This window comes from Talaromyces atroroseus, assembly GCF_001907595.1.
Source record: "Talaromyces atroroseus strain IBT 11181 chromosome Unknown scaffold_2, whole genome shotgun sequence".
In the NCBI taxonomy this organism is placed as follows: domain Eukaryota; kingdom Fungi; phylum Ascomycota; class Eurotiomycetes; order Eurotiales; family Trichocomaceae; genus Talaromyces; species Talaromyces atroroseus.
Genome location: NW_017971434.1, coordinates 1,502,175 through 1,521,433, shown reverse-complemented (window position 1 = coordinate 1,521,433; position 19,259 = coordinate 1,502,175). Strand labels below are relative to the sequence as shown.

The 19,259-nt window shown below is 47.0% G+C and overlaps 8 protein-coding genes across 8 annotated transcripts; 5 read left to right on the top strand and 3 right to left on the bottom strand.

The window, feature by feature from the left end:
- Positions 1-152: 152 nt before the first annotated feature.
- On the top strand, positions 153-5,267 carry UA08_02659 (hypothetical protein; the record flags this gene model as incomplete). Its single annotated transcript, XM_020264725.1, has 7 exons — positions 153-287; positions 367-499; positions 557-746; positions 811-4,672; positions 4,733-4,806; positions 4,881-5,095; positions 5,152-5,267. The coding sequence occupies 7 exons, from the start codon at positions 153-155 to the stop codon at positions 5,265-5,267; spliced, it is 4,725 nt and encodes a 1,574-aa protein (XP_020122539.1).
- A 541-nt stretch (positions 5,268-5,808) lies between these two features.
- UA08_02658 (hypothetical protein) lies at positions 5,809-6,853 on the top strand (the record flags this gene model as incomplete). Its single annotated transcript, XM_020264724.1, has 2 exons — positions 5,809-5,865; positions 5,939-6,853. 2 exons carry the CDS (start codon positions 5,809-5,811, stop codon positions 6,851-6,853), a joined length of 972 nt encoding a protein of 323 aa, XP_020122534.1.
- Positions 6,854-7,235: 382 nt separating this feature from the next.
- UA08_02657 (Eukaryotic peptide chain release factor subunit 1) lies at positions 7,236-9,040 on the bottom strand (the record flags this gene model as incomplete). The annotated part of the gene is made up of 5 exons (XM_020264723.1): positions 7,236-7,300; positions 7,359-7,508; positions 7,593-8,724; positions 8,794-8,843; positions 8,920-9,040. 5 exons carry the CDS (start codon positions 9,038-9,040, stop codon positions 7,236-7,238), a joined length of 1,518 nt encoding a protein of 505 aa, XP_020122535.1.
- Positions 9,041-9,682: 642 nt separating this feature from the next.
- Positions 9,683-11,927, top strand: UA08_02656 (hypothetical protein; the record flags this gene model as incomplete). The annotated part of the gene is made up of 6 exons (XM_020264722.1): positions 9,683-9,840; positions 9,915-10,921; positions 10,988-11,116; positions 11,173-11,270; positions 11,336-11,502; positions 11,564-11,927. 6 exons carry the CDS (start codon positions 9,683-9,685, stop codon positions 11,925-11,927), a joined length of 1,923 nt encoding a protein of 640 aa, XP_020122536.1.
- A 1,304-nt stretch (positions 11,928-13,231) lies between these two features.
- On the top strand, positions 13,232-14,133 carry UA08_02655 (60S ribosomal protein L25; the record flags this gene model as incomplete). Its single annotated transcript, XM_020264721.1, has 4 exons — positions 13,232-13,250; positions 13,578-13,642; positions 13,702-13,988; positions 14,046-14,133. 4 exons carry the CDS (start codon positions 13,232-13,234, stop codon positions 14,131-14,133), a joined length of 459 nt encoding a protein of 152 aa, XP_020122537.1.
- A 443-nt stretch (positions 14,134-14,576) lies between these two features.
- On the bottom strand, positions 14,577-15,042 carry UA08_02654 (hypothetical protein; the record flags this gene model as incomplete). Its single annotated transcript, XM_020264720.1, has 2 exons — positions 14,577-14,746; positions 14,937-15,042. The coding sequence occupies 2 exons, from the start codon at positions 15,040-15,042 to the stop codon at positions 14,577-14,579; spliced, it is 276 nt and encodes a 91-aa protein (XP_020122530.1).
- A 349-nt stretch (positions 15,043-15,391) lies between these two features.
- UA08_02653 (Protein BUD31-like protein) lies at positions 15,392-15,631 on the top strand (the record flags this gene model as incomplete). The annotated part of the gene is made up of 2 exons (XM_020264719.1): positions 15,392-15,563; positions 15,600-15,631. The coding sequence occupies 2 exons, from the start codon at positions 15,392-15,394 to the stop codon at positions 15,629-15,631; spliced, it is 204 nt and encodes a 67-aa protein (XP_020122531.1).
- Positions 15,632-16,851: 1,220 nt separating this feature from the next.
- Positions 16,852-19,080, bottom strand: UA08_02652 (hypothetical protein; the record flags this gene model as incomplete). The annotated part of the gene is made up of 1 exon (XM_020264718.1): positions 16,852-19,080. The coding sequence occupies one exon, from the start codon at positions 19,078-19,080 to the stop codon at positions 16,852-16,854; it is 2,229 nt and encodes a 742-aa protein (XP_020122532.1).
- Positions 19,081-19,259: the final 179 nt, after the last annotated feature.

Sequence of the window (19,259 nt, the reverse complement as noted above, 5' to 3'; positions counted from 1 at the left end):
CCGATTCTCATCCTCCGACGTCGTGCTTGGTCCCGTTCCTAGATGCCGGCTCACACACCAGACTTGTGACCCCTCTGTCCCCTTTCTCGATTTTGTTTTATTGCTCGCGTGCCTCTACCTGGTCTGGCCTTTAGAACGACGTTCCGCTGACCATGGCCAATAATTACGACGTTGGGACTGCAGCGTGGCAGCCCGACGCAACAGAGGGCTGGGTGGCTTCGGAGGTAAAGGAGAAGAACGTCGATGGGGACAAAGTGACCCTGATCTTCGCTTTGGAAAATGGGGAGGTATGCTCTATTCCCAGGCAGCTCTCGGCCAAATCGCACGAAGTCGAATATGCGCTAATCAAACCATTTACAACACCAGGAGAAAACTGTTGAAACCACCGTCGCAGAGTTGCAGGTCGCGAACAATCCATCCTTGCCGCCGCTGATGAACCCAGCAATGCTCGAGGCTAGCGAAGATCTCACAAATTTGTCACATCTGAATGAGCCTGCTGGTAAGGAATCTTAGAGACAGGACTCCAAGGGGCGAATTATCGCTGACGCCTCTATAGTCTTGCAGGCCATTAAGTTGCGATATTCCCAGAAAGAGATCTATACATACAGCGGTATTGTCCTTATCGCGACGAATCCCTTCGCTCGGGTTGACTCCCTCTACGTCCCTCAGATGGTTCAGGTCTACGCTGGCAAGCAACGTGCCACCCAAGCTCCGCATCTCTTCGCTATCGCAGAAGAAGCCTTTGCGTAAGAGTTTCCGCGTTCGCATAAGAAACACCGGAATCGGATTTTACTGACCGTATGTCGCTAGAGATATGTTACGAGATGGCAAAAATCAGACTATCGTGGTATCCGGTGAGTCTGGAGCCGGGAAGACCGTCAGTGCGAAGTACATCATGAGGTACTTCGCCACGCGAGACTTCTCAGACCAGCCAGGCCGGTTCACGACAGGCCGGGCTGAAACAATCAGTGAAACCGAGGAGCAGATTTTGGCTACGAATCCCGTCATGGAAGCTTTTGGAAACGCAAAGACGACACGTAACGACAACTCTTCACGATTCGGAAAATATATCGAGATCATGTTTGATGATAAAACAAACATCATTGGTGCGAAGATACGAACTTACCTGCTGGAACGCTCAAGGCTCGTTTTCCAGCCACTCAAGGAACGCAACTACCATATCTTCTACCAATTGGTTGTTGGCGCAACCGATGCTGAACGCGAAGCGCTTGGACTGGCCTCCGTGGAGGACTTTGATTACCTAAACCAAGGATCAACTCCTACAATCGACGGTGTCGATGACAAGGCGGAGTTTGAGGCTACGAAGAAATCGCTCTCCACTATTGGCGTTGAAGATGAGACTCAGAGCTCCATATTCAAGATCTTGGCGTCTCTGCTTCATTTGGGAAATGTGAAAATAAGCGCAACACGGACTGAATCCACACTATCGCCAACTGAGCCGGCCCTCGTTCGCGCCTGTGAGATGCTGGGCATCGATGTCAATGAGTTTGCGAGATGGATCGTCAAGAAACAGCTCATCACTCGTGGCGAGAAAATTACCTCCAACTTAACTCAGCAACAAGCTACCGTTGTTCGAGATTCCGTAGCGAAATTCATATACTCCAGCCTGTTTGATTGGCTAGTGGACAAGATCAACCGAGCTTTGGCTACAGAAGAAGTCATGAGCCAGGTAAAATCTTTCATTGGTGTCTTGGATATCTACGGCTTTGAGCATTTTGCGAAGAACTCTTTTGAACAATTCTGCATCAACTATGCAAATGAAAAGTTGCAACAGGAATTCAACCAGCATGTATTCAAGTTGGAGCAGGAAGAGTATGTCCGTGAACAGATTGACTGGACATTTATTGATTTCTCCGACAATCAGCCCTGTATCGACTTGATCGAGGGTAAACTTGGTATTCTGTCTCTGCTTGACGAGGAGTCTCGACTACCTATGGGTTCTGATGAACAATTTGTCACCAAACTGCACCTCAATTTTGCAGCGGACAAGCAAAAGTTCTATAAAAAACCTCGATTTGGCAAGTCAGCTTTTACCGTTTGCCACTACGCTGTCGACGTCACGTACGAATCAGAGGGCTTTATTGAAAAGAATCGAGACACCGTGCCCGATGAGCACATGGAAGTGCTCAAGAATTCCACTAATCCCTTTGTAAAGGAAGTCCTAGAGGCTGCATCTAGTGTCCGGGAAAAAGATTCAGCATCAGCTTCTACCAAACCTGCAACAGCTCCCGGCCGGCGAGTTGGTGTTGCGGTGAACCGGAAGCCTACGCTTGGAGGAATATTCAAATCGTCGCTTATTGAGCTCATGAAGACAATCAACTCGACAGATGTCCACTATATTCGCTGCATCAAACCAAATGAAGCCAAAGAAGCTTGGAAATTTGAGGGTCCCATGGTTCTCAGTCAACTCCGAGCTTGCGGTGTCCTTGAAACTGTCCGAATCAGCACGGCTGGTTATCCTACACGATGGACTTACGAAGAATTCGCTCTCCGGTATTACATGCTCTGCCATTCTTCCCAATGGACATCGGAGATCAAAGAAATGTGTTATGCCATTTTACGAAAGGCCCTTGGAGATACTAGTCATCAAAAGCATGACAAGTACCAACTCGGTCTAACTAAGATTTTCTTCCGGGCCGGTATGCTTGCCTTTTTGGAAAATCTGAGAACGTCCAGATTGAATGAATGTGCTATCATGATCCAGAAGAATCTCAAGTGCAAATACTACAGGCGAAGATATCTAGAGGCCCGAGATTCCATCGTGACCACCCAATCGGTTATCCGTGGCTTCTTAGCCAGGCAGCGTGCTGACGAGATTCGCCAAATCAAGGCAGCTACTACAATCCAGAGGGTCTGGAAAGGCCAGAAGCAGCGAAAGGCATACAACGAAATCCGGAACAACATCGTCCTCTTTGAATCAATTGCCAAGGGTTTCATCCGTCGACGGAACATCATGGACACCATTCTCGGCGATGCAGCGAAAAAGATACAACGTGCTTTCCGCTCTTGGGTGCAGCTGCGTGACTGGCGACAATATCGTCGAAAGGTTGTCATTATTCAAAATCTATGGAGAGGCAAGACTGCCCGTCGGCAGTACAAAAAGTTGCGTGAAGACGCACGCGACCTCAAGCAAATATCTTATAAGCTTGAGAACAAGGTTGTCGAGTTGACGCAGTCTCTGGGCTCGTTAAAACGCGAGAACAAGACTCTCCTAGGCCAGCTTGAGAATTATGACAGTCAATTGAAATCATGGCGAAGCCGCCACAATGCGTTGGAGACACGGTCCAAGGAACTCCAGGCCGAAGCTAATCAAGCTGGTATCACCGCTGCTCGTTTGTCAGCTATGGAAGAAGATATGACGAAGCTCCAGCAGAACCACACTGAGGCTCTTTCTACGATTAAACGTCTGCAGGAGGAAGAGAGAACGTCCCGCGAGTCGATTCGTGTTGCTGATCTCGAGCTCCAAAAATTGAGGGAGATCAACTCTATCCATGAAGACGAAAATTCTTCATTGCGAAGTCAGTTGACCGAACTTCAAGAGCAATTAGAGATCGCAAAGAAGTCTGTACCTGTGAATGGCGTTGCTGGCGATATGCAAAATGGCACTGTTGTTCCAGCTCCGATGAACGGTCTTATCAACCTCGTATCGTCCAAGAAGCCCAAGCCTAAACGCAGGAGTGCTGGGGCGGAGAGAATTGATATCGATCGCTTCAGTGGCGCATACAACCCTCGACCCGTATCCATGGCTATCCCCAGCTCTGCTATGGTTCGCCAAGCAGTGTCAGGACCGAGCTACTCCCCTAGCTCGGACACTATTGAGACCGAGCTAGAAAACCTACTGTCGGCAGAAGAGGAAATGAATGAAGAGGTCACCATGGGTCTCATTCGCAATTTGAAGATTCCCTTGCCTGGGGCTAGTCCTCCGCCCACCGAGAAAGAGGTCCTATTTCCTTCTTACCTTATTAATCTCGTTACCTCTGAGATGTGGAACAACGGATTTGTCAAGGAGTCGGAACGATTCCTGGCAAATGTCATGCAGTCCATTCAGCAGGAAGTCATGCAACATGACGGTGATGAAGCCGTCAACCCTGGGGCTTTCTGGCTTTCGAATGTACATGAGATGCTCTCATTCGTATTCTTGGCAGAAGATTGGTACGAGGCTCAGAAAACCGACAACTATGAATACGACCGCTTATTGGAGATTGTCAAACATGATCTCGAGAGTCTGGAATTCAACATTTACCACACGTGGATGAAGGTTCTCAAGAAGAAGTTGTATAAGATGATTGTGCCAGCTATTATCGAATCTCAGTCTTTGCCTGGGTTTGTTACAAGTGAAACAAATAGGTTCTTGGGCAAGCTTTTGCCTTCGAACAGTTCGCCAGCTTATAGCATGGATAACCTTCTCAGTCTGCTCAACAACGTTTTCAAGGCAATGAAGGCATACTACCTGGAAGACAGTATCATCACGCAGACAATAACCGAACTGCTGCGACTTGTCGGGGTGACAGCGTTCAACGATCTGCTTATGCGACGAAATTTCCTCTCTTGGAAGCGAGGCCTTCAAATCAACTACAACATCACCCGCATTGAGGAATGGTGCAAGAGCCATGATATGCCGGAAGGGACTCTCCAGCTTGAACATTTGATGGTATGAATTTTACCCCGAGAAGAGATTTCGATGGACCGTTTGACTAACTAGATTGAACAGCAAGCGACCAAGCTTCTTCAGCTTAAGAAAGCGACTCTGAATGACATTGAGATTATTCAAGATATTTGCTGGATGTAAGCCACTATTCCCTTTGTCCCATGCAAATAAATTATGTAACGTACTAATCACACTTGTCTCTCATCTCTAGGCTCTCGCCCACCCAGATTCAAAAGCTACTGAACCAGTACCTCGTTGCAGACTACGAGCAACCCATCAACGGAGAAATCATGAAAGCTGTTGCATCTCGTGTGACCGAGAAGAGCGACGTGCTTCTCCTCACAGCGGTGGACATGGAGGACAGTGGGCCATATGAGATTGCCGAACCGCGAGTGATCACGGCTTTGGAAACCTACACACCTTCCTGTGCGTATAGCTCTTTTCTCCCCCTTGATCACATCTTACTGACTATACGGCAATAGGGCTGCAAACACCTCGATTGAAACGCCTAGCGGAGATTGTCTCTGCTCAAGCAATGGCCCAACAAGAGAGAGCCGACGGAGGAGAGAACGGTGCAATGACGGATGTTGAAGAGTAGTAGTGATCTTGTCTTTTCTTTTCCTTTTTTTTCTTTTTCTCTTTTTTTTTTTGCTTCCAGCCTTGTTGTTATTCCTATGACCAGTTTACGACTTCGCTTTTTGTTCTAATTTCTTGGATCTTGGATTTCTCCTGGTATGTAAGTATAACAAAAAATGTGTTTCATTATCTAGGTACTAGACGTGAGCGTCTCTTTTCTTGATGGGTTCACGGGTTCAGTTCCGAACATGTATGTGTGATTGATTGGAAGGAATGTGTGATATTGTGGTTGTGATATTATTATATGTGTTGGTTGGTATAGCGTTTCGCGCTGGTGATGAGAGGATTGTTTCTCCGTCATGCATTTTCTTAAGGCCGCAAGTTGAAAGAGCCGGCGGCCCCACACTCTATAGAAAACATCGGACTTTCAGGTACGGAGTACCTAACAAGACATTCTCTTTTATATCCAGCCTTTCCTCTCTTTTTCTCCTTATTTTCTCCTGACCACATATAAACCAATTCGCCTCTCGGCTTGTGGCGAGCCCCTTCACTCATAGCGCATAATGAAGGATCCCTTGCGAGTCACGTTCCTCGGCCCCGCGGCGTCATTCTCGCACCAGGTCTGTAGAACTGCAAACAGCACACGGAGACGAGTCTGTTCTTTTGCTAACCTCCTGACAAAAATAAGAACAGGCGGCCTTGAGCAGTTTCGGCAGTGAATCCACTGACATTACCCTCTTCCCATCCATATCGTTCGCCGATGCATTCTCCGCAATCCAAGACAACAACGCAGACTTCGCCGTCATTCCCTTTGAAAACTCGACCAATGGCTCGGTTGTTCAAACATTGGATCTTTTAGCAGATCGACAAGGACTGAATAAAAACATCACAGTATGCGGAGAATATTTCCTCACCGTCGAGCATTGTCTTATTGTTCGCCGACCATCGACGACAGCAACATCTGACCATGGTAGCGAAGATGTCTTCCAGTCGATAACAAAATTATACACACATCCTCAAGCGTGGGGCCAATGTGAGAGGTTTCTTGGTCGATATTTCAAAGGCATCGAAAGGCAAGACGTCTCTTCGACTTCGAAAGCGGCCGAGATTGTCTCGAAGAACGACGACCACAACCACCACGAAGCCGCCATTGCCAGTAGCCTCGCTGCCGAGTACCACGGAGCATTTGTGCTGCAGCGTCACATTGAAGATAGAGCGGATAATACGACGAGGTTTCTTATTCTACGGAACGAAGCGTCTGAACGCTCTTCCGGTGTTACTTCTCTCCTCAAGACTACTACGAAGACGACTAGAACGGCGAAGAAGAAAACATTAATATCTTTCATGATCGAGCATTCAGCCCCCGGTGCACTAGCCGATGCACTATCGGTTTTCAAAAAGCATAGCTTGAACTTGACCAGTATCAATTCGCGGCCTAGTTTGGTACGGCCATGGCAGTATATTTTCTTCGTTGAATGCGAGCATGCACCTACTCCGACTGCGGAGGATGAAAAGTTCACATCAGATATTTTAAAGGAGTTGGGGACCATATGTCTTTCGTGCAGGGATCTGGGAACTTGGGTTGATGGGCGGGATTTGGTAACTTGAAGGGTGTGGCTGGACGGTCTATTGCCGTGAAATGAGTAATGATAAGTCTAAAACCTCCGGGGTTTTATGATAAAAGGTGCATGCATGTTATGTAGTTATGTAGATTTGCTTACAGTCATCGTTCTAAGAGTGAACGATAAAAGAGAGTGACAGTATCCTCCACTCAAACTCATCTACAATTGCTACTTGCCTAGCAGAAGTAGTAGAGACTATAACCCTGTAGGGGTATATTAACTGCATTTCGGGTATGGGGACAGACAGTCTATTTAAAACGTTTTCAATCTTTTATAATCGTGAATATAGTCCTTGCACTTCAACACTATCTTTCTCATATACCATTAAAAGAGTCTCCTCTTCTAAAGGCACCAAAAAAAGTTCCCTCTCAAAAGTTTCGAGTCACAGACACCGTACTGGTGAACGTATCCACTATGTGGAGCTTGGATGGGCCTTTAGACTAGCTGTCAGTTCTCTGATAGAAAAACCACATGCGGAGGAAGAGACCTACCTCGGACCATGTTGGCGGAGATCTCAGTTTCAAGACAACCGACTTTCACAAGAACGGCCTCGAAAATCTGTTTTGCAACGGCTTTGCTTTTCATGCGGCGAGCCGTCAGAACATCCGCGGTGGAAATTTCTGGGCGCTCATCCTCGCTCCCTGCGAGGTCGCAAAACCGTCAATCTGAACAGAAGAATTAGTATCGACATTTGACTGGAGATAAATAAGCAAAATGAGGCATACCGTCGTAAAACTCGTCATCATCTTCATCAAAATCGGCAAGTTGTTCAAAGTTGACTTTGTACCGGAGAATTGCGCCGATACCACCAAAGCCTTTGACGAACTGGTTACCCTCGCTGGAGCGGTCAGAAACAAATTCCAAAGTGGCTCCGAAATCCTTATATTTCTCGGCAAGCCATTCCAGAAATGAGCCCTGGTCGACAATTTCCATTTCCTGGCCTGATTCCTTGTCCATGAACATCTCTCGGTTTGCTTCCTGGGCCTTGGTCGTGTGCAGAATGATCTCCTCTCCGGTAGATGACTTCAGGACCCAGCGCGTCACGTCCAAGTTCTCATAAACGATCAATGTCTCTGCAGCACCCAGTTCCATGGCCTTGAGGGTATCTTCGATACCATAGCAGACTTTGCCGCTGTCTTGGCTGATTTCTTCAAAGTATTTGCCGATCAGCTTCTTCTCCTGAATGAATTTGACATTGCCCAAAGTCTCCGCGGCCAACTCAATGGCCTGGTTGAAACCGTTCTCGCCACCATAAGATACATCGACGACCTTGATGACCTTCGTCTGGAGTCGTTGGTCAAACATATCAGACTGGTTCAGATCATTTTTGAAGTCGGCGGAACCAGCAAGAATAAGACCGGCTACATTGACCTTATCGTTGGTGATGAAATTCTGCACGGCCAATTCAGCAACTTTACGGACATAGTTGTGACGCTTTTCGTCTCTGAGACGGGAGAAACGGAGGGCGGATTGACCACCACGACCGTGTTTCTTGGGGAGATCAACGGAGAACTTTTGAATGACGTCTCGAGTATTTCCACTTAGAGTTCCGAAAAGAGCTCCGTTACCATCCATGACAATGAAACCAAACTTCTGGTCCGACTCGAGCAACTCGCTCAGGGCTTCGGTGTGAAACTTGTTGTCGCAAAGGTAAAGGGAAGTATTGATTGGCTTGAACGGCTCGAAGTCGATGTTGATCTTTCGTTCTTTTCCTTCTGACGTGATAATTTCACCACAGTAGACAACGAGGCCATTGGGGGGAACTTTGGTATAGAGCTTTAGACGTTGCTGCGTAGATGTAATAGCGGACAACACGGACAGACGATTGACTCGGGATTTAATGTTAGATGCCGTGCCCTATTTGCGTATCAAGGTTAGAAATCACTATACTATTGCGTCGTAATGGGGGAAGAGGTTTCTTCTCACGTATTCTTCAGCCAACATCTTGGCGGCACGCGAAACCTGATCCTTGGGAGCTGCAAATTTCGGTTAGAACCAATGCCCTGCCATTTTGTTTCTCAACCTCGTCGAGCTGCGTTGTGGGACACTTACGAATGATCAGCGAAATCATGGAGGTTCCATTTCCTCTGGCTAATTCAAGCCGCTTGATAAGCTTCTTAACCTTCCATATTTCGATGTTCTTTTCCGTCTCGTTCGCTTGAGGTGCGCTCATGATGGGCAACGATGCGCGACCGGTGTGGAAAGGCCCTGCTTGAGAAGAAGAGACGTCTCGCCAGTGCAGTAGAGGGGCCGTGTTGTGGGTTTTCTTTTCGGTGTGGTCGACCTCGGACGGGGACGGTGGCTGACGAGAAAATCTGCCTGGGGCGGGGTAGATTTTTCTCAGGCACCCAGGCACCCAGGCACTGAGGCACTGTGGGGGGTTTTCTTTCCAGCAGCGAAAATGTTTCTCCGCTCAGCACAGCCACCGACAAAACCACGATGGATGATTGATTGGATTGCATGTATATAGTTAGTTACTAGTTATATAACAACAATATAACATCTGTCGTGTACTCCGGCATACAATATCGTATGCGCATATACTCCTGCTCATAGTCCAGATCTGTTCCTGTCGTGTCCCAGCCGAATGCTCAGCGAAGGGAGTGGAGTGCTGCTTATCAGAGCACCAGACGATGCAACCTGTATAGCTAGATAAGGGCCTTGTCATATTAAAAATTAATACTAGGTCAAGTGGCCGTCGTTATCATGCCTGAACATTCCTCTGCAGAATGACGTTGGGCAAGTAACTTTCCTTGAACCTCCTTCTTCCTTCCTTCTTTCCACATCGCAGCTCGGCAAGCGAACAGACCGACCCATGGCGTCTGCAGATGGGAGACCGAGTCGCTCGTTCAGCCAGGGCTCGACAGGTTCGTACCTGAATTCCTGGCTATCAGGGCGCTTCTCTCCGGCGACGTCGGCAAACTACTTGGAAGGCGAAGAAGCTCCGGGGAACGACGATGAAGCTCTTCACAGGTGACTGACCACTCCAATTTTCTTCCGAGTTCTTCGCTTTTGCAAAAATACTCACAGTTGCACTCAAATTCTAGTACTCAGCAAATGTCAATACGGCTTCGACAAGCTGGAGGTGTAAACAGCTTGGATAATTTCGCACGGTCGTGGCAGCGCGCAGCAGCTTTCCCGGAGATTCTCCCGCGTCGGTCGTCCTTCGTGTTCGAGTATGAAGAGCCCGGCGAAACTGACGATGGCCCGGACGGATTGGACCAGAAGCCCACCACCGTTCACCCACGTCTTTCCACCAGCTATGCCTCCGGACGCTCAAGATTTCCTTCGGTTAGCGTGCACGACGAATCCAACAGCTCTTCCCAAGATCTGAGGCCGCTGCTAAGCAGAGAATCGCCGACGACATCTGCTCTTCTTAGAGCATACGACACTTCTTCCCTCGGTAGGAGTTTTGGGACTTCCTATGGAACAATTGCTTCCCACGCAAGTGAGACAACTCGACAGCGCGCCCTCGAGCTTCACCATGAACATCGTCTCATTGGTGATGGAGGTGGGGGAGAAGGAGAGCCAGAGCCCGGCAGAGAACCGTTACTTGTCAAGCAGATACAACATGAGGACGGGACCAAGGAAAGTATCATTGTAGGCCAGAGTACTGTGCCACAAACCATCTTCAATTCGGTTAATGTGCTGATTGGAGTCGGGTTGTTGAGTCTGCCTCTTGGCATGAAGTACGCTGGCTGGCTGATTGGGCTTTTATTCCTGGGTTTCTCAGCTGTGGTCACAGCATATACTGCAAGGGTTTTGGCCAGATGTATGGAAGTCGACCATCACCTCGTGACTTACGGAGATCTTGCCTACGTTAGCTTCGGCCATCGCGCTCGTGTCGTGACCAGTCTGTTGTTCTGCTTGGAACTGCTAGGTGCTTGTGTCGCTCTGGTAGTATTGTTCGGAGACAGTCTCGGTTCTCTTGTACCTGGTCTCAGCTTTCTTCAGTGGAAAATCATCTGCGGCATTATTCTACTGCCGCTAAGTTTTGTGCCTTTGCGTTTCCTGAGTGTCACTAGTATTCTCGGCATACTCTCATGCACCGCAAGTATGTTTTTCTCTTCAAGAACAAATGGACAAAGAAAGAGAGAGTAAGTTGCTAACTTTCGAAAAGTCGTGACAATTGTCTTGATAGATGGTCTCATCAAGCCAGACGCACCTGGATCCCTTCTCCAGCCCGCCAAAACATCGCTTTTCCCGGACAATTGGGCAACTCTACCACTGAGCTTTGGACTTATCATGTGTACGAACAAACTAGCCACAGGAGATATCGATTTGTAATTGCTAACTGTGCCATAGCTCCCTGGGGTGGACATGGTGTCTTCCCAAATATCTACCGCGATATGAGACATCCTTACAAGTATGACAGGAGTCTACTTATTACGTATATTTTCACGGTAATTCATTATTTAACGTCTCAATTCAATTCCCTCTACTTCTGTTACTGATATCTCATGCATAGTACTCCCTCGATTGCTCAATGGCCGTAATTGGTTGGTTGATGTTTGGAGACGGTGTTCGTGACGAGATTATAGTAAATGTCTTGGAGACCTCTGGCTATCCTCGTGCACTTTCCATCTGCATGATATTATTCACTGCAATCATTCCAATCACCAAAGTTCCTCTAAAGTAGGTGGATATACTGCTCGGAAAATTATCTGTCAGAAAAAAACTGACACTAGTCTCCCAGTGCTCGACCACTTATCGCAACGGCTGAAGTTATTTGCGGCCTGGACTCGTCGAATCGTCATGATGCCTCGCAACATGGTAAAGCATTCTCTAGCACCGTTGCCAAAGTCCTTATACGTGTCTTCATGATCGTTTTGATCGTTTTCATTGCAATCGTCTTCCCATCCTTTGACCGCATCATGGCCCTCATGGGCTCTCTTTTGTGCTTCACAATCTGCATCATCTTGCCACTTGCTTTCTACCTGAAGATCTTTGGTACCGATATTCCGATTGGCGAGAGAATCTTTGACTGGTTGCTGGTTATCGTCTCAACGGTTATGGCTGTTGTTGGAACAACATGGGCCTTCTTGCCATTCCCGGAGTAATTAGTGTCGGATTGGGGTTGTTGGAATTGATAGATATATATATGTGCGTGTGTGTGTGGCATTTTTTGCAGCGTTCACTCAGCTTAACGCATGATTTGCATTGAGAGTAATAGTGAAGTTGTTTCTTATCTTCCCGGGGTTCAGTTCCTCCTTGCGGAAGATAACTTCTCTATTTCTGTTCCTGTCGAGAGGAGGGGGTGGGCGAAATTCCCAGAGTTGATATATGAGTTTGTTTGTAACTTTTTCCTCCAGTTTTATGTATCCCAGGCTTGAAGCAATATCGTGGAGCCGCTCTGAATTGAAATACCGTGAATTCAAAACACATGCAGCAGGCAGCACTAGGAAGAGGTATGGAGCAAACCCAGCCTCCGTCTCCGACGTAGCAACAGGAAGCAACGAGGAGGTAAGGAATAACGAACATCGTTTGAGCATTTCTCCTCTCTGCTCAGCAGAAGGCACATAGTTGAGGACCAGCGACAGGCTAATAGCATGGAATCGATCACTGTCTCCAGAAGGAAGAGGCCGCTCCATGAAATCTTGCTGCAATATACCTGGTTCTTGAGAATTGAGATCGATTCTCGTAACATCAATACATTCGTGCTGTGAACAGGCATTCTTCGTGCTGAGCGCGCCAACTTCTAGCAATCTCATCCTATGCGGACCCTGCTGCTGCTTGAGTCTTTTTAAAAGTGGCCGAATCCATTCAAGAAAGACAGTGCTAGAATCGCCGCCACGCTCTCGCGATTGCCCCGTCTTGCTGGCAAGTTGGTAGCTTTCCAGACCGCCGTTGGCTGCAATCTGAGCGTCTATTTTCTCTAACAGAGACGTATCTCCGGTGGAAAGAGCCCTTTGGCGGGCTTTTAGCAGCTGATGGTGAGATCTGATCAGGTTTCGCGTGGCTTTGGAAGATAGCGATGGTGATGATACTGATGCATTCTGCTTGATCGGTATACGGGGTCGAGTATGCGAAAGTAATGCCGGGCGTTTCGAGTGGCGCTTCTTAGTTGCCATGATGATTATTGTCTACATTATTAGGAGGATAGTATCATCGACGTCTACAAGTTCTGCTTTGCACGAAAAATTGAAGACTGAAAGGAAGAAGCATAACAGTCTAATCCATTTTCAGACTAGCGGAAGGCCCACTCGGCATTAAGGCTTTCTATTGGGCACAGCAGCGGCAGTCTTGGCATCCCGTGACATCCACACACAAATCTTCCTCGCTTAGAAAAATAACTCTCGGCTTGGGATCTGATCTTGAGATTTCGACAAGTTAATTCACGAGCAGACGCCCAATTACGACAACCATGGCCGGGGAAAAGAAAGGTAATTTCGCCATATTCTGATATGAGTCTTGTGGTTTTGTGCCTTTTTTTTTGTTGTTCGTTTCGTTTTCCCATCGATCGACTCGAGCATTGTCAAGACATGATGACGATAAAAAGTCGAAATGAAAAACCGGCAAAACTGAGAACCTCGTCAACCGCCAATCTTCGCTGCGCAATCACCGATAATCAATATGATAGTACCATCTTTTGCGTCGTGCTTGATAATTCTGAGGAGATCTGATGGGACGCGATTCTTTAATGATGACGATTTTGCGCAGTTAAATGGGTTGAGAGAAGAACTATGGGCTAACTCAATGTGCTTCTGCAGGAGCCAAGGTCAAGCCTAGCAACAAGGCTGGCGCTGCCGCCAAAGCCGTCCTCAAGGGAACAGGGGTATGAGACATACGTCCGATGGAAATAGCTATTGGGCAAATGCTAAAAACAGAGAACAGGCCCAGAAAGTGCGCAAGATCCGTACCTCGACCACATTCCACCTCCCCAAGACCCTCCAACTCTCCCGATCTCCCAAATACCCCCGCAAGTCGGTTCCCCATGAGACTCGCCTCGACCACCACAAGGTCATCATCCACCCTCTCAACACCGAGAGCGCCATGAAGAAGATCGAAGAGAACAACACCCTTGTCTTCATTGTCGATGTCAAGGCCAACAAGCGCCAGATCAAGGCTGCTCTTAAGACGCTGTACGACGTTGACACTGTCAAGATCAACACTCTTATCAGGTAGGGCATATTCCCATACATGTGTACGAAGGAACGCATACTAAGTGAAGTAAACAGACCCGATGGCTCAAAGAAGGCCTACGCTCGGTTGACTCCTGATGTGGATGCTCTTGATATTGCGGCTACCAAGCTAGCTATTGTTTAAAGAAAAAAAAGAATTCAATTTTACTTTTCTTTTCTCTCTCACGGTTGCACGGGTTAAATTAGGTGGTTCCCTTTTTAAAGAAACCAAAAATTCTCTTATTATTATTAAACATAGGCAAAGTCCTAAATGAAATGATGTCTACTGGGAAGATAAGACCATGGTCATAAGTAGTTATCTTGAAAAGATGATGATTTGAGAGATAATATTACAGTTAAAAGAGTTCCTGAGACTTTGTAGTAATAAAAATACATGGAAATATATCGTTCTGGCAATATATTCCAACCAACTTTCCGGTCCATCTAGCAGAACAGGACATTCAAATATATTTCATAACACCCGAATCCATAGCTAGACAGTTGTATGGCGGTACGGCAGACTCGTCTCGAATAAATCCATTTGCAACGCTTTTATTTCTCCTTCCCTCCTATCGTCTTGTGTTACGCTTATTTCGCACCACGGAGAGTCTCAAGATGCTTCAGGACAGCCAAATTGGCATCCATCCATCTGCCAACGCAGTTTTCCGCGCACGATTCCTCGGTTCGGTCGAGTCGGTTAGATGAGATTTTTCCCGCAACGCATTTCTTGAAGCAGAGTTCGGAGAGGTGATGGACAGCTATATAAGTGTTAGTATGTTTAGGATGTATGTATACGATATGTATCTGTAGACAGTGCAATTGACGTCATTTAACAACGACTTGGTTTTTCGTAGGAACAAGGGTGAATACGGTTGAGTGAAAGGATGCCAATTGGACAATGGAATCGATATGTATCCATAAATAAGAAAATGAAGAGGAATCACTTACTCTGTTGGATGTTCGACTTTTGAGTCTCGTTTTGCAAAAATTGACTCAGTTCCTGGCGATCAGATGCAGAGAGTCTGCTTATGTCGACTTGCGGTTGTCCGTCCATTTTCCTTATTTCTTATCCAACAAACTGGGATATCCCTAATGAAAGTTTCTCTTTGTCTGTGGAAGGAGAAAAGTATATCAAATGATAGTTGGTGTTTTTTTTTTATCGCTTTGGACCTGCCGAGCTACAAAGCTCGATAGCAGATAAAGGCGGTGTGCTGTCTCTAACGGCAGAAACACAAACCTTCCTGATTTATTATCCAGGCCCGCCACTTTTTGACTCAACTAGTCAAGGCTCAACTCAGACAAATACAGCACAGCAAAGAGTTCATTGCCACATACTCTTCTCTGCCGAGCTTATCCTGTGCGAATAATTTTCAAAGCACGCAAAACTAGAAGTGGAAAGCAAGATGCCTCCAATCCGGACAACCCGCAATCAAAAGCCTCCGCCAGCAGGCTTCGACGACATCGAGGATACTCTGCTAGAATTCAGCAATAAAATGAAAGATGCCGAGAACGCATCGCATGAGGGCAAGAAGCGGCATGAAGTTCTCTGGCCAATCTTCCAAATAAGCCATCAACGTAAGTCTAGTGCTTTTGCTTGCCTTTCGATGGTAGGGGGGGAAGGTAAAGAGACTGACAGATTTTGATAGGGTCCAGATACATATACGAATTATACTACGAGAAAGAGGCGATATCAAAACAGCTTTATGACTGGTTATTGAAAAATAAATATGCAGATGCGAATTTGATAGCCAAGTGGAAGAAGCAGGGATACGAAAAGGTATACTTTTATTCCCTCTTTCCCTTAAAAATGTGTCTAGACTGATTTTCTCTTCTCTAGTTATGTTGTCTCCGCTGTATTCAAACGAAAGAAACCAACTTCAATTCCACCTGCATCTGCCGTGTACCAAAAGCACAACTCAAAGAAGAGCAGGCCATACAATGCGTGAGCTGTGGATGCCGGGGATGCTCGAGCAGTGATTGATCCAGGAACCCGTACGATTACTTTAAAGGTTGTACGAACCTTGAGGGGTTTTATACACGGATTTTTATCTATTTATTCGTCATGCCTTTTTATTTCTCTTCGTCCGGCGTTGGCGACTGACTCTCTATTATTTTGTGATTAATCTCGGTGATACCCATGGACTTTCCATTTTTCATTTTCAGCTTATGAATGAATACAGGGGGAGGAAAGGTTACTTGTATGCATACATACCAAACAGTCCATATAATTACATAGCTTGCAACGATAAGTGAGTATACTTCGATCATTTCGCATAGAACGAGCTACGTATTTGTCCATACCTCTAGTTATCCATGTCAATTTCATCCATTTATCCTTCCATCCAACCATTATTGCAATCCCACATTCAATCAAGGTAGCTACATACAGGAAAAAGACAAACATGCAAGACGGCAACCCCCATTGCAAAGAAAAGGAGAGAAAAAAGATACATGCCCCCCCAAAAAAACAAACCCATCAATCGCTAAGGCTAAAGCTCATGTACATGAAACATCTTGTCTGTTCGTCAAATCATAACCAAAAGAGAGCAAATTCCCAATTTATCCATTCATCCCAGATCCATCCAAAAGACCAATTTTGATTGCGCATGCAAAGAAACGCCAATGTCCAGAAAAGTAGATCGCAAAAAGGCAGAAAAAGAAAAAGAATTATTACACAGACCAGTTGCAGACGCAGAAAGACAACACCAAGTCAAATAAAACCTGAACCAACCAGAGAAAAGTGAATAAAAAGCAATTGAACATCCTCAAAACAACGCATAGAATAATCAATACAGTCAAGGCTCAGATTTGGATATCACGTTTTGTGCTAATTATCAGGGTGTGACACTTCAAATCAACCCCCTTAGAAAAATGATGTGTAATTTCGATTGAGTTGATGTTTGACCCCGGTCGATTTGGTGGTGGCTATGGTGCTGTTGTTATTATCTTTGGCATTACCACCAATCTTCTTGAATCCTTGGAGAAGATCCACTCCATCAACATCGTCAGAGCCGTCCTCAAACATGTTGAATGAGAAAAAATCATCATTTGATGCGTCGAGGATTCGAGCTGATTGATGAGGCGGGATCTTCGAAGGAGAATCATGGAAGTGGGATGATAATGATGCCGATGATCCCTTGCCATTATTAGACAACAGGTAACGACCACTTCGTTTATTGACACTTGTCGATGTTATATCAGACAATGCTGACTCGGTCAAGGCATTTCCAGTGCCCGTGTCGCGCTTGATAGCGCGCTTCTCAGGAGACTTGTAAGGTGTGTAGACGACATCTGCTACCGAATCGGCAAAGATGTCGAAATGTAACTGAATGTTCTCATTATTTGGAGTTGCCGAGGTCTCGTCATGGATTGTGAAAGCCGGACTCCACGGTACATCTTCGTCGCCAAGACCAAGATGCTTGATCGGCGAGTTCACCATTTGCTGAATCTTGCGTCGGTGATTGCGAAGATTCGTATTGGGTGACAAAGATGGAGGCGGCTTGGGCGGTTTCTTGAATTTGATCATCGGCGTCAATGGAGGAGGTAGTAGACTGACATATTCTCCACGGAATGGAGACGAGCCAGCCACGGAAGTCGAGCTCTTCTTCAGGGTCTTTGAGTGGCTAGGACTAATATCATGAGATGAGCTTCTGATCCGGGCAATCTCCTCCTCCGCACGACCTCGTTTCATGCGCGGAGGTTCTATGTCTAAGTCAGAGGTCAAGATATGGCCAGCCTTATTTGTCCTCATAACCGAGGATTCCAGAGACGAATAATATCCACTGTCATTCGCAGCCGCAGAAGGATTGTTCCGCGACCGAGGAACTGCTGTAGATGCCATAGGGCGAGTAGGAGTTGGTGGAGTGCCTTGTCGTGAGAAGCGAGAAGGCGCAACTGGTGGAGATGAGCGTATGACCTGAGGAGGGGAAGAGCGAGGAATATTTGGGTGAGCCGTTGCGCTTGGAGCTTCTTCCTCGGGACCGTCCTCTTGGAGAGCCGGATCCGAAGCGAGAATGGTAGCATCAGACGACGGTTCCTGAGTTTTGGCAACTTCTGTAGGCTGGACAGAAGAGGACGAAGGTGGAGGGACTCTCCACATAGATGTACTGGATTGGGGTGCAAATGTAGGAGCATCCCTTTGAAGGATAATCGGGGGTAGTGGAATGCTAGACAGTGTTGCTCGTCGAGCAGACCTGTCCTTGACGAATTGTGCCTCCATACCAGGTTCGATTGCCCAGTAATTTCCCTTTCCTGGGTCATCCTTGCCACGCTCGCGCTTGATGAACGCTTTGTTCAAGCTGAGATTATGGCGAATACTGTTTTGCCAGCCCGCATCCCCAGAACGGTAGAAAGCGAAGGTATCAGAAATCCATTTGTAAATACTGGAGAGTGTCAGTTTTCGATCGGGCGCGCGTAGTATTGCCATGCCAATCAAAGTCGCATAGCTGTAAGGTGGCTTGGAGCCATCATCCACAATAGGTGGCATTTCATGAGGCTCTGGGAGCGTAAATGCCACTGAATCCTCACGCTTCTGCTTTTTGGATGTTTGACGGTCCTTCAAGAGAGCCGCTTCCATGAGAGACCGTTTAAGTGGCCGCACTTGACAGGACGGGTCTGGAAAGTCTGCAAAGCCGTCATTGGGGAAGCTAGAAGAGAATTGGTGTTGAGTCGGATAGGGAGATGGGGCGCTAGGAAAAGTTGAGAAAGCAGCCTGCAGTGGTAATGAAGGAGCCCGTCGATGAAGATAATGAGACGAGTTTCTTTTGACAGGGGAATCGGTGGGGAACATTGCTGGAGAAGGCGCACTTATCGACACGAAGCCGAGTTTGCTGCCTTGGTGGCCTGAGTCGGAAGACTTGGGACGATGATATCCTTTTGTCGGCGATGACTTGCGAAGGCCTGTAGTACTTGGTGGGTTGAGCACATACGGAGCATTGCTTGTGCTGCTGATATCCTCCGGGTGGGGAGGTAGAGGTGAAGGTTGCAGTGAAGCGGGCGGTTTTGGTGTGTTGCTCTTTCTTCTCTCTTGATCAGCGGATGGTGGGTGGTGATGAATGGCATTCAAGCCAGGCTGGCCGTGCGCTGAAGCCATCGATTGCAGAAACAAGCCAAGCGGCTGCAAGAACGCTTCTTGTTCGTTATCTCTTTCTATGGGCGCTAAGAGATATGCCGAATGTCCATGGACTTGATGTTTACAGGCAGCCACAGGCGGGTTGGGTGGCAGGTGCAAAAAGGTCAGAAGATGAGCGCAAACGCTTGCACAAAACGGAT